General features: G+C 39.4%; 1 protein-coding gene across 1 annotated transcript in view; it reads left to right on the top strand.

The window, feature by feature from the left end:
- Nucleotides 1–14,387, top strand: part of LOC138326554 (nuclear pore complex protein Nup155-like) — an 84,984-nt gene that overhangs the window by 49,173 nt on the left and 21,424 nt on the right. Inside the window, 7 exon segments of the mRNA XM_069272651.1 lie at nucleotides 3,100–3,329; nucleotides 4,946–5,005; nucleotides 5,598–5,729; nucleotides 6,127–6,204; nucleotides 7,885–8,081; nucleotides 8,401–8,542; nucleotides 8,852–8,956. Coding sequence (XP_069128752.1) covers nucleotides 3,100–3,329; nucleotides 4,946–5,005; nucleotides 5,598–5,729; nucleotides 6,127–6,204; nucleotides 7,885–8,081; nucleotides 8,401–8,542; nucleotides 8,852–8,956 — 944 coding nt within the window.

Consider the following 14,387-nt stretch of genomic DNA (forward strand, 5'->3'; position numbering starts at 1 on the left):
GCATACAAAGTGAGAGACTCGGAGTATAATATACACAAAAACACACACAAACAGCATACAAAGTGAGAGACTCGGAGTATAATATACACAAAAACACACACAAACAGCATACAAAGTGAGAGACTCGGAGTATAATATACACAAAAACACACACAAACAGCATACAAAGTGAGAGACTCGGAGTATAATATACACAAAAACACACACAAACAGCATACAAAGTGAGAGACTCGGAGTATAATATACACAAAAACACACACAAACAGCATACAAAGTGAGAGACTCGGAGTATAATATACACAAAAACACACACAAACAGCATACAAAGTGAGAGACTCGGAGTATAATATACACAAAAACACACACAAACAGCATACAAAGTGAGAGACTCGGAGTATAATATACACAAAAACACACACAAACAGCATACAAAGTGAGAGACTCGGAGTATAATATACACAAAAACACACAAACAGCATACAAAGTGAGAGACTCGAGTATAATATACACAAAAACACACACAAACAGCATACAAAGTGAGAGACTCGGAGTATAATATACACAAAAACACACACAAACAGCATACAAAGTGAGAGACTCGGAGTATAATATACACAAAAACACACACACAAACAGCATACAAAGTGAGAGACTCGGAGTATAATATACACAAAAACACACACAAACAGCATACAAAGTGAGAGACTCGGAGTATAATATACACAAAAACACACACAAACAGCATACAAAGTGAGAGACTCGGAGTATAATATACACAAAAACACACACAAACAGCATACAAAGTGAGAGACTCGGAGTATAATATACACAAAAACACACACAAACAGCATACAAAGTGAGAGACTCGGAGTATAATATACACAAAAACACACACAAACAGCATACAAAGTGAGAGACTCGGAGTATAATATACACAAAAACACACACAAACAGCATACAAAGTGAGAGACTCGGAGTATAATATACACAAAAACACACACAAACAGCATACAAAGTGAGAGACTCGGAGTATAATATACACAAAAACACACACAAACAGCATACAAAGTGAGAGACTCGGAGTATAATATACACAAAAACACACACAAACAGCATACAAAGTGAGAGACTCGGAGTATAATATACACAAAAACACACACAAACAGCATACAAAGTGAGAGACTCGGAGTATAATATACACAAAAACACAACACACAAAATACAACATACAAAGTGAGAGACTCGGAGTATAATATACACAAAAACACAACAAACAGCATACAAAGTGAGAGACTCGGAGTATAATATACACAAAAACACACACAAACAGCATACAAAGTGAGAGACTCGGAGTATAATATACACAAAAACACACACACAAACAGCATACAAAGTGAGAGACTCGGAGTATAATATACACAAAAACACACACAAACAGCATACAAAGTGAGAGACTCGGAGTATAATATACACAAAAACACACACAAACAGCATACAAAGTGAGAGACTCGGAGTATAATATACACAAAAAACACACACAAACAGCATACAAAGTGAGAGACTCGGAGTATATTATACACAAAAACACACACAAACAGCATACAAAGTGAGAGACTCGGAGTATAATATACACAATAACACAAAAACACACACAAACAGCATACAAAGTGAGAGACTCGGAGTATAATATACACAAAAACACACACAAACAGCATACAAAGTGAGAGACTCGGAGTATATATACACAAAAACACACACAAACAGCATACAAAGTGAGAGACTCGGAGTATAATATACACAAAAACACAACACAAACAGCATACAAAGTGAGAGACTCGGAGTATAATATACACAAAAACACACACAAACAGCATACAAAGTGAGAGACTCGAGTGAGTATAATATACACAAAAAACACACACAAACAGCATACAAAGTGAGAGACTCGAGTATAATATACACAAAAACACACACAAACAGCATACAAAGTGAGAGACTCGGAGTATAATATACACAAAAACACACACAAACAGCATACAAAGTGAGAGACTCGGAGTATAATATACACAAAAACACAAACAAACAGCATACAAAGTGAGAGACTCGGAGTATAATATACACAAAAACACACACAAACAGCATACAAAGTGAGAGACTCGGAGTATAATATACACAAAAACACACACAAACAGCATACAAAGTGAGAGACTCGGAGTATAATATACACAAAAACACACACAAACAGCATACAAAGTGAGAGACTCGGAGTATAATATACACAAAAACACACACAAACAGCATACAAAGTGAGAGACTCGGAGTATAATATACACAAAAACACACACAAACAGCATACAAAGTGAGAGACTCGGAGTATAATATACACAAAAACACACACAAACAGCATACAAAGTGAGAGACTCGGAGTATAATATACACAAAAACACACACAAACAGCATACAAAGTGAGAGACTCGGAGTATAATATACACAAAAACACACACAAACAGCATACAAAGTGAGAGACTCGGAGTATAATATACACAAAAACACACACACAAACAGCATACAAAGTGAGAGACTCGGAGTATAATATACACAAAAACACACACAAACAGCATACAAAGTGAGAGACTCGGAGTATAATATACACAAAAACACACACAAACAGCATACAAAGTGAGAGACTCGGAGTATAATATACACAAAAACACACACAAACAGCATACAAAGTGAGAGACTCGGAGTATAATATACACAAAAACACACACAAACAGCATACAAAGTGAGAGACTCGGAGTATAATATACACAAAAACACACACAAACAGCATACAAAGTGAGAGACTCGGAGTATAATATACACAAAAACACACACAAACAGCATACAAAGTGAGAGACTCGGAGTATAATATACACAAAAACACACACAAACAGCTTACAGTATGTCTCCCTTTCACCTACACTCATTGACCGACCATTTTGTTTGATTTTCAAGGATTAAAATAAATTTCGTGCTATAATATTGAGTGACTATTTAAGAAGTTATCAATTTGTTTTGTTGTTTACTGGACAGGTAAATAATACACATCCCGTACAGACATTTCTAGTCCGACTCTGACCTCCCCCATACAGTGCCTCTGGAGTCTAGAATTACTCTGCCCCGCGGTTATACCTTGCTGCCTGTATTTTCTAGGTGAAGCCCAGAAAATGGAGAAGATTTCTTTACAACACATCCAAGATCTGATCCACAGAATTGAGGAGGTGTTGGGTCTACTGAAGATCCTTGTAGACCACCAGTTTCATATTGTCGTCAGTCAGTTACCCAAGGTTGGTCTATACATTTGTAGCTTTTAGACATCAAACAAGTGCTGAAATTCTCAACATAATAAATACATGTACTAGAAAGTTGATTGCATGTGATAAAATGCTTATCATTAATAGTCATTACCACATTGTGAGGGGAATAGATATAACATAAAAACAATACGGTCTTTTCTTACATTGTTCAGCAGTAATTCGGGATATTTTAGGTCTCAATCATGAAGTTTGAGGACTTGTGTTAAAACTTTCAGTTAACCAGAGTGTATTATTGCTGCTTTGATGTGAAGAATGAAATTATACTGCTTTGTCATTCAGTGTATTTTGACTCTCTAAAATGGATTCAATAGGGATGTCACGGTTCATGTTTTTTCAGCTCGGTTCGGTTTCAACTTTTTTTGATCGGTTTTCGTTTTTTTCGGTTTGGTTCAGACAAATCTTACTTGAACACTTTTTAAGTCTATTTTCTGTTAAAAACAAGTTTTGCTTTAGATTTAAAGATGGTATATCACTTCAACAATTTTTTTTTCTATATCAAAATTTTACTTCTAATTAAAAACATACAATTGTGTCCTGAAAAATAATCCACAGCACTATATCCTATATAGAAGTTCTAAAAGTGCATGCAGCAAAGAAATTAATTTATTATTTTATATCATTTTGTGTCTTAATTAGACATATAACACGATCAAATACCAATTTTTGTTCAAATATTGAGTATCATTTATGATCTGTCAGCAGTGGAACATCTTTAAAAAACATAATTGAACATTTACTTATCTTTTTAACTCTTTCAGTACTATATTGACACATTAATCAGTCACAGAGAGATATATGTCCTTGTATCCTTTATGATACATTATTTCGTCACTAAAACTTTTCCCGTATCCTTCATGACGCATAATTATGTGATGATTGACATGTGAAAATCGTAAGTTTTACCGCAAATCAATACATCGGTATTATCTCAGAAAAAGTGTTTATAAAGTATTATGTATTGGAAATATGATAAAGATAAACATTATTACGTACCAGGTGCATGTTCAATCGTAAAATGGTTTAATTCACGGAATATTGGCCGACGGAAACGGGATTGTTTACAATCGGCAACACAATGGCGGCTTGATTTAGCTGCTGATATTCTGGGGGATTGTTATCAAAAAAAATATAATAAAAGAATCATCAATTATAAAATATCAAACATTTAGTGAAATATATCATTTAGATATTATGTATGTGCAAAAAAATGTCCGCAGACAGCAAAAAACGATCTTCTGAATGACTGAACTTGCACACGTGTTACACATATATGTCGGTCAACAGGTGTATTTCTCGGGATTCTGACAAACATTTTCGCCATATTTTCAATGAAATAATCTGCAATACAGTTTATACACGTAAATTACAAGTATTATAGGACAGTTATTTTTTTTAATGAACCGAACTGAAACTAAGAATTATCGTACCGAACCGAACCGTACGGTTGAATTTTTTTCGGTTAACCGAAACACTCCTAGGATTCAAACAAAGGAATATCCCTTCAAATGTAGATACTGTACATAGTGGTAAAAAGACACTTTCTGGTTTAACCCAGAATTACTCATAATTTAACGTTTATCTTTCAGGACCAACAGAATCAACTGCGAACCATGATGTTTAAACATCTTGTTGTCAGTGGTAAGGATGTGAGTATCTGTAAACAGGTTTTCCAGTAGCTGTTTTGGTAATATTTCAATGTATTGAAGCAATTTGATTTGAGGATTTTGGGTCCAATCTTGTTGTAGACATAGTATCCTCATATAAGTTTACTCAATCTGTGATTGAAAATATTTGTTTAACTTTTCTAAAACTGAATCATTTGTGAAATGTAAGAAATCAATCACCAGTAAAAATGGTTTATAGTATCACAGGATAACCCACTAAACTTGTTGATGAAATTTTGATTCCTACTGTCAGGATTGTTGTTTATTATCTTTCATTAGATCTGCGCCTCCCTGATAACATGCCTTATCAATCGTTACCTTGTATTATCTTTCATTAGATCTGCGCCTCCCTGATAACATGCCTTATCAATCGTTACCTTGTATTATCCTTCATTAGATCTGCGCCTCCCTGATAACATGCCTTATCAATCGTTACCTTGTATTATCTTTCATTAGATCTGCGCCTCCCTGATAACATGCCTTATCAATCGTTACCTTGTATTATCTTTCATTAGATCTGCGCCTCCCTGATAACATGCCTTATCAATCGTTACCTTGTATTATCTTTCATTAGATCTGCGCCTCCCTGATAACATGCCTTATCAATCGTTACCTTGACGACAATGCTACAATAGATGCTATCAACAATAAGTTACGGGAAATCTGTCCCTCTCTTTACAGCAGTGATGATGCAACATGTTCCAAGGTATGGTTTTATTACTCATGAATCTGGTGTGTGTAGTAGGGGGGGGGGGGGTTGATTTCTTACCCATGTCTGTCATGTGTCATTCTGTCCTGTCCGTCATGGCAAATTCTGTTTGTACATTTCAATTTCATAGGTAATGATAATTGTTTTATAAGGAGAATTGATTATTATGTGACAATAATTTTCTAAATTTAAGATATTTCTAAAACTATGTGGATATTAGGCTGGAAACAAAAATATATAAAGTAAAAGGAAGACTGGCAGAAAGGATTTATTACTCACTACCCTTTTAACAATCGCTTCATACCCACCCCCTACAAATAATTAAAGAATTACTTGCTAAGAGTGCAGTTAACTCTGATAACAATGATGTGACATAGATATTTTATTTTTGTAGGCTAGTGAACTGTTGCAAGCTGCACGAGTCAATCAGAATCAAGCAGAAAAGATAAGACAGCTTGGGGAGGCATTGAAGGTAACCGGAGGAGAAAAGATTCAACATCACTGACAAATGTTTTGTTGATAGTCTCACTTTAGGCCACCAGATAAATGATCTCTTCTGATTGTTTTTAATGTCATGCTTTCATATGTCTAATACTTAGATCCCTTCTTTTTAGCCCACCATCATCAGATGGTGGGCTATTCAAATCGCCCTGCGTCCGTAGTCCGTCGTCCGCCGTCCAACATCCGTCGTCCGTCCATAAACAATGCTTGTTATCACTATTTCTTAAAAACTACTGAAGGGATTTTGTTCAAACTTCACATGGAGGGTCCCCTTGGTCCATAGTTGTGCCATACAGGTTTTGTGGCTGATCGGAAAAACAAGATGGCCGCCAGGCAGCCATCTTTGATTTTGGCAGTTGAAAATTGTTATTGATATGTCTTGAGAACTACTAAAGGGATTTTGTTCAAACTTCACATGGAGGATACCCTTGGTCCCTAGTTGTGCCATACAGGTTTTGTGGCTGATCGGAATAACAAGATGGCTGCCAGGCAGCCATCTTGGATTTTGATAAGTTAAGGTTTGTTATCACTATTTTCAGAAAGTACTGAAGGGATCTTTCTCAAATTTAATATGTAGGTTCCCTTAGGGCCCTGGTTTTGCATATAGCATTTTTGGACCAATCGGTGAACAAGATGGCCGTCAGGCCGCCATCTTGGATTTTGATAGATAAAGTTTGTTATCGCTATTTCTCAGATAGTACTGAAGGGATCTGTCTCAAATTTCATATGTAGGTTGCCCGAGGGACCTAGTTGTGCATAATGCATCTTGGATTTTGATATTCAAAGTTTGTTATCTCTATTTCTCAGAAAGTATTGAATGGATCTTTCTCAAATTTCACAGGTAGGTTCCCCTAGGGCCCTAGTTGTGCATAGTATTATTTGGGACAGATTGATCAACAAGATGGCTGCCAAGGAGCCATCTTTGATTTTGATAGTTAAAAGTTTGATATCGCTATTTCTCAGAAAGTATTGAATGGATCATTCTCAAATTTCACATGTAGGTTCCCCTAGGGCCCTAGTTGTGCAAATTGCGATTTGGGGCCGATTGATCGACAAGATGGCCGCCAAGGCGCCATTTTGGATTTTGATAGTTGAAGTTTGTTACTGCTATATCTCAAAAGGTACTGAAGGGATCTGTCTCAAATTTTATGTGTAGTATGTTTGAAAAAGTTTAAAAAGTAGAGAAAAGATCGATCTTTCCATTGTCAGACATAGATCATTCTTTGGTGGGCGCCAAGATCCCTCTGGTTAATAATGGTTCCACAGTGGCTGAGAACTGACATATCACCACTAGCCATCCATCTCTTGGTTTTGAGTTTGAGTTCTACATGGGTTATATAATATTTAGTTTTCAGACACTGACTGAAATTTGGTGGTTAATGCAAACTTTGTTAGACTTAGCTAAGAAGAATGTTGAAATATTTTCCCTGAAACGAATGTTTAAGAAGAGTAAAAAAGGGTCATTATTGAAAATATTTTGAATATGTTATATATTATGCTCATGAGCCTCTGGTTAAATCAAAAGGTACCTCTGACTAAAAATACTAAAGAATGAGTTTTTCCCTTACAATTTGTGATAAAAGATTGAAGAGGATTTGGTTTTTATTCAGCTTTATAAAGATGTGTTGAACATGATTTGTTTCTTGCTCAGCTCTATAAGAATGTGTCGCAGCCGCTCCAGCTAACGGTCGTGTGTAGCCAGTTTGCCAATGTTCATTACTATGATGGAATTGTTGACCTGTGTCTCACCTTGGCACATAAACGTGATCCCCAGAATCTGGCCATCCACTTCTACAGGAGTGGGGAACCCCCGGAGGATCTCCAGGGAATGTCAGCTTACATGTCCAGGTGGGGTGTCGCAGAAAACATACACAACCAACAATCTATAGATAATTTATCTAAATGGAGGATTGAATCCAAAGGAGGAGGCTGGATCTCTTAAGTCATAATCTTATTTCTTTGACCTCAGAAAGAAAAATCGCAAAAATGAAAATAAATTTAGCGAGCTAAAGAAAATCAAAAAACTACAAGTATATTGCTGTTAAGCCAAGTAATTTGTGAGGCAAAAATCTGAATTCCAGGTATGAGAAAAGTGATATTATCAAAACAGGTAAGTTACATTAAAATTGAGGAAGAATGTTTTGTATGAGTGATTTGATATTAACAGGATGGAGTGTTATAACTGTATCACTGGGACACTAGGATTCCTGTCTACCACCAGTACATCGTTTCCACAGGCACCAAAGGTTCCTGGGCCCCCGCCAACCCCCGACCCCAGCAGGCTCTCCCCACAGGAGGCCGACCAGTTTGTGAGTTACACAGAACAATATTACCTAAACCATAAAGATTGTGCTATATTTGTTCCTAAAATTAATTTGTTGTTCTTTGACTTCATCTCTTACTTACATATGAATCATTTCTACTCAATGCTACCAAAATCAGTCAACTGAGTGTTACATTGGTATTCAAAATTCTGAACATCAGCAAACATTAATGGCAAAGTTAGTAAACTTGTTATCCTATACCTTATGTGTGTTTTAATGTGCCTTCCTTTGTAGAAGGCTTTGTTTAACACAATTTCTGAGGGTTACAATACTTTACCTAACTTCCTCCTCCAGAAATCTGACATATTCCGGCTGGCCCTGAAGAGTGAAGATGAACTGTTCCATGTAGCTTTGTATGACTGGTTATACAGCATGAACCAGACAGAGAAATTATTGGAGGTAAGAAATGGGCGGGGTATACAGTGTACAGCATGAACCAGACAGAGAAAGTATTGGAGGTAAGAAATGGGCGGGACATACAGTGTACAGCATGAACCAGACAAAGAAATTATTGGAGGTATGAAATGGGTGGGGCATATAGTGTACAGCATGAACCAGACAGAGAAAGTATTGGAGGTAAGAAATGGGCGGGGTATATAGTGTACAGCATGAACCAGACAGAGAAATTATTGGAGGTAAGAAATGGGTGGGGTATATAGTGTACAGCATGAACCAGGCAGAGAAAGTATTGGAGGTAAGAAATGGGTGGGGCGTATAGTGTACAGCATGAACCAGACAGAAACTATTGGAGGTAAGAAATGGGCGGGACATACAGTGTACAGCATGAACCAGACAGAGAAACTATTGGAGGTAAGAAATGGGCGGGGCGTATAGTGTACAGCATGAACCAGACAGAGAAAGTATTGGAGGTAAGAAATGGGCGGGGCATATAGTGTACAGCATGAACCAGACAGAGAAATTATTGGAGGTAAGAAATGGGTGGGGCGTTTAGTGTACAGCATGTACCAGACAGAAACTATTGGAGGTAAGAAATGGGGCGGGGTATATAGTGTACAGCATGAACCAGACAGAGAAAGTATTGGAGGTAAGAAATGGGTGGGGGTATATAGTGTACAGCATGAACCAGACAGAGAAATTATTGGAGGTAAGAAATGGGTGGGGGTTTAGTGTACAGCATGACCAGACAGAAATATTGAGTAAGAAAGTAGTGACAGCATGAACCAGACAGAGAAAGTATTGGAGGTAAGAAATGGTGGGGTATATAGTGTACAGCATGAACCAGACAGAAACTATTGGAGGTAAGAAATGGGTGGGGTATATAGTGTACAGCATGTACCAGACAGAAACTATTGGAGGTAAGAAATGGGCGGGGCATATAGTGTACAGCATGAACCAGACAGAGAAAGTATTGGAGGTAAGAAATGGGCGGGGTATATAGTGTACAGCATGAACCAGACAGAGAAAGTATTGGAGGTAAGAAATGGGCGGGGCGTATAGTGTACAGCATGAACCAGACAGAGAAAGTATTGGAGGTAAGAAATGGGCGGGGCGTATAGTGTACAGCATGAACCAGACAGAGAAAGTATTGGAGGTAAGAAATGGGTGGGGCATATAGTGTACAGCATGAACCAGACAGAGAAACTATTGGAGGTAAGAAATGGGCGGGGCATATAGTGTACAGCATGAACCAGACAGAGAAACTATTGGAGGTAAGAAATGGGCGGGATATAGTGTACAGCATGAACCAGACAGAGAAACTATTGGAGGTAAGAAATGGGCGGGGCGTATAGTGTACAGCATGAACCAGACAGAGAAAGTATTGGAGGTAAGAAATGGGCGGGGCATATAGTGTACAGCATGAACCAGACAGAGAAAGTATTGGAGGTAAGAAATGGGTGGGGCATATAGTGTACAGCATGAACCAGACAGAAAGTATTGGAGGTAAGAAATGGGCGGGGCATATAGTGTACAGCATGAACCAGACAGAGAAAGTATTGGAGGTAAGAAATGGGCGGGGTATATAGTGTACAGCATGAACCAGACAGAGAAAGTATTGGAGGTAAGAAATGGGCGGGGTATATATAGTGTACAGCATGAACCAGACAGAGAAAGTATTGGAGGTAAGAAATGGGCGGGGCATATAGTGTACAGCATGAACCAGACAGAGAAAGTATTGGAGGTAAGAAATGGGCGGGGCATATAGTGTACAGCATGAACCAGACAGAGAAAGTATTGGAGGTAAGAAATGGGCGGGGCATATAGTGTACAGCATGAACCAGACAGAGAAAGTATTGGAGGTAAGAAATGGGCGGGCGATATAGTGTACAGCATGAACCAGACAGAGAAATATTGGAGGTAAGAAATGGGGGGGATATAGTGTACAGCATGAACCAGACAGAGAAAGTATTGGAGGTAAGAAATGGGCGGGGTATATAGTGTACAGCATGAACCAGACAGAGAAAGTATTGGAGGTAAGAAATGGGTGGGGCGTATAGTGTACAGCATGAACCAGACAGAGAAAGTATTGGAGGTAAGAAATGGGCGGGGCATATAGTGTACAGCATGAACCAGACAGAGAAAGTATTGGAGGTAAGAAATGGGTGGGGCATATAGTGTACAGCATGAACCAGACAGAGAAAGTATTGGAGGTAAGAAATGGGGGGTATATAGTGTACAGCATGAACCAGACAGAGAAAGTATTGGAGGTAAGAAATGGGCGGGGCATATAGTGTACAGCATGAACCAGACAGAGAAAGTATTGGAGGTAAGAAATGGGTGGGGCATATAGTGTACAGCATGAACCAGACAGAAAGTATTGGAGGTAAGAAATGGGCGGGACATACAGTGTACAGCATGAACCAGACAGAGAAAGTATTGGAGGTAAGAAATGGGCGGGGCATATAGTGTACAGCATGTACCAGACAGAGAAAGTATTGGAGGTAAGAAATGGGCGGGGCATATAGTGTACAGCATGAACCAGACAGAGAAAGTATTGGAGGTAAGAAATGGGCGGGGCATATAGTGTACAGCATGAACCAGACAGAGAAAGTATTGGAGGTAAGAAATGGGCGGGGCATATAGTGTACAGCATGAACCAGACAGAGAAAGTATTGGAGGTAAGAAATGGGTGGGGCGTATAGTGTACAGCATGAACCAGACAGAGAAAGTATTGGAGGTAAGAAATGGGCGGGGTATATAGTGTACAGCATGAACCAGACAGAGAAAGTATTGGAGGTAAGAAATGGGCGGGGCGTATAGTGTACAGCATGAACCAGACAGAGAAAGTATTGGAGGTAAGAAATGGGTGGGGCATATAGTGTACAGCATGAACCAGACAGAGAAAGTATTGGAGGTAAGAAATGGGTGGGGCGTATAGTGTACAGCATGAACCAGACAGAGAAAGTATTGGAGGTAAGAAATGGGTGGGGCGTATAGTGTACAGCATGAACCAGACAGAGAAAGTATTGGAGGTAAGAAATGGGCGGGGCATATAGTGTACAGCATGAACCAGACAGAGAAAGTATTGGAGGTAAGAAATGGGCGGGACATACAGTGTACAGCATGAACCAGACAGAGAAACTATTGGAGGTAAGAAATGGGCGGGGCATATAGTGTACAGCATGAACCAGACAGAGAAAGTATTGGAGGTAAGAAATGGGCGGGGCATATAGTGTACAGCATGAACCAGACAGAGAAAGTATTGGAGGTAAGAAATGGGTGGGGCATATAGTGTACAGCATGAACCAGACAGAGAAAGTATTGGAGGTAAGAAATGGGTGGGGCATATAGTGTACAGCATGAACCAGACAGAGAAAGTATTGGAGGTAAGAAATGGGCGGGGCATATAGTGTACAGCATGAACCAGACAGAGAAAGTATTGGAGGTAAGAAATGGGTGGGGCATATAGTGTACAGCATGAACCAGACAGAGAAAGTATTGGAGGTAAGAAATGGGTGGGGTATATAGTGTACAGCATGAACCAGACAGAGAAAGTATTGGAGGTAAGAAATGGGGGGGTATAGTGTACAGCATGACCAGACAGAGAAAGTATTGGAGGTAAGAAATGGGTGGGATATAGTGTACAGCATGAACCAGACAGAGAAAGTATTGGAGGTAAGAAATGGGTGGGGCGTATAGTGTACAGCATGAACCAGACAGAGAAAGTATTGGAGGTAAGAAATGGGGGGGGTATATAGTGTACAGCATGAACCAGACAGAGAAAGTATTGGAGGTAAGAAATGGGTGGGGTATATAGTGTACAGCATGAACCAGACAGAGAAAGTATTGGAGGTAAGAAATGGGCGGGGCATATAGTGTACAGCATGAACCAGACAGAAACTATTGGAGGTAAGAAATGGGCGGGGCATACAGTGTACAGCATGAACCAGACAGAGAAAGTATTGGAGGTAAGAAATGGGCGGGGCGTTTAGTGTACAGCATGTACCAGACAGAGAAAGTATTGGAGGTAAGAAATGGGCGGGGCGTATAGTGTACAGCATGAACCAGACAGAAACTATTGGAGGTAAGAAATGGGCGGGGCGTTTAGTGTACAGCATGTACCAGACAGAAACTATTGGAGATAAGAAATGGGCGGGGCGTTTAGTGTACAGCATGTACCAGACAGAAAGTATTGGAGGTAAGAAATGGGTGGGGCGTATAGTGTACAGCATGAACCAGACAGAGAAAGTATTGGAGGTAAGAAATGGGCGGGGCATATAGTGTACAGCATGAACCAGACAGAGAAAGTATTGGAGGTAAGAAATGGGTGGGGTATATAGTGTACAGCATGAACCAGACAGAGAAACTATTGGAGGTAAGAAATGGGCGGGGCGTTATAGTGTACAGCATGAACCAGACAGAGAAAGTATTGGAGGTAAGAAATGGGCGGGGCATATAGTGTACAGCATGAACCAGACAGAGAAAGTATTGGAGGTAAGAAATGGGCGGGGCATATAGTGTACAGCATGAACCAGACAGAGAAAGTATTGGAGGTAAGAAATGGGGGGGCGTACAGTGTACAGCATGAACCAGACAGAGAAAGTATTGGAGGTAAGAAATGGGCGGGGCGTATAGTGTACAGCATGAACCAGACAGAGAAAGTATTGGAGGTAAGAAATGGGTGGGGGCATATAGTGTACAGCATGAACCAGACAGAGAAAGTATTGGAGGTAAGAAATGGGTGGGGCATATAGTGTACAGCATGAACCAGACAGAGAAAGTATTGGAGGTAAGAAATGGGTGGGGCATATAGTGTACAGCATGAACCAGACAGAGAAAGTATTGGAGGTAAGAAATGGGCGGGGCATATAGTGTACAGCATGAACCAGACAGAGAAAGTATTGGAGGTAAGAAATGGGTGGGGCATATAGTGTACAGCATGAACCAGACAGAGAAAGTATTGGAGGTAAGAAATGGGTGGGGCATATAGTGTACAGCATGAACCAGACAGAGAAAGTATTGGAGGTAAGAAATGGGCGGGGCATATAGTGTACAGCATGAACCAGACAGAGAAAGTATTGGAGGTAAGAAATGGGTGGGGCGTATAGTGTACAGCATGAACCAGACAGAGAAAGTATTGGAGGTAAGAAATGGGTGGGGTATATAGTGTACAGCATGAACCAGACAGAGAAAGTATTGGAGGTAAGAAATGGAGGCATAGAGAAAATGAGGTAAGAAATGGGTGGGGATATAGTGTACAGCATGAACCAGACAGAGAAAGTATTGGAGGTAAGAAATGGGCGGGGCATATAGTGTACAGCATGAACCAGACAGAGAAAGTATTGGAGGTAAGAAATGGGTGGGGCATATAGTGTACAGCATGAACCAGACAGAAAGTATTGGAGGTAAGAAATGGGGTAGTGTACAGCAT

Source organism: Argopecten irradians, chromosome 6, assembly GCF_041381155.1.
Source record: "Argopecten irradians isolate NY chromosome 6, Ai_NY, whole genome shotgun sequence".
Lineage (NCBI taxonomy): Eukaryota > Metazoa > Mollusca > Bivalvia > Pectinida > Pectinidae > Argopecten > Argopecten irradians.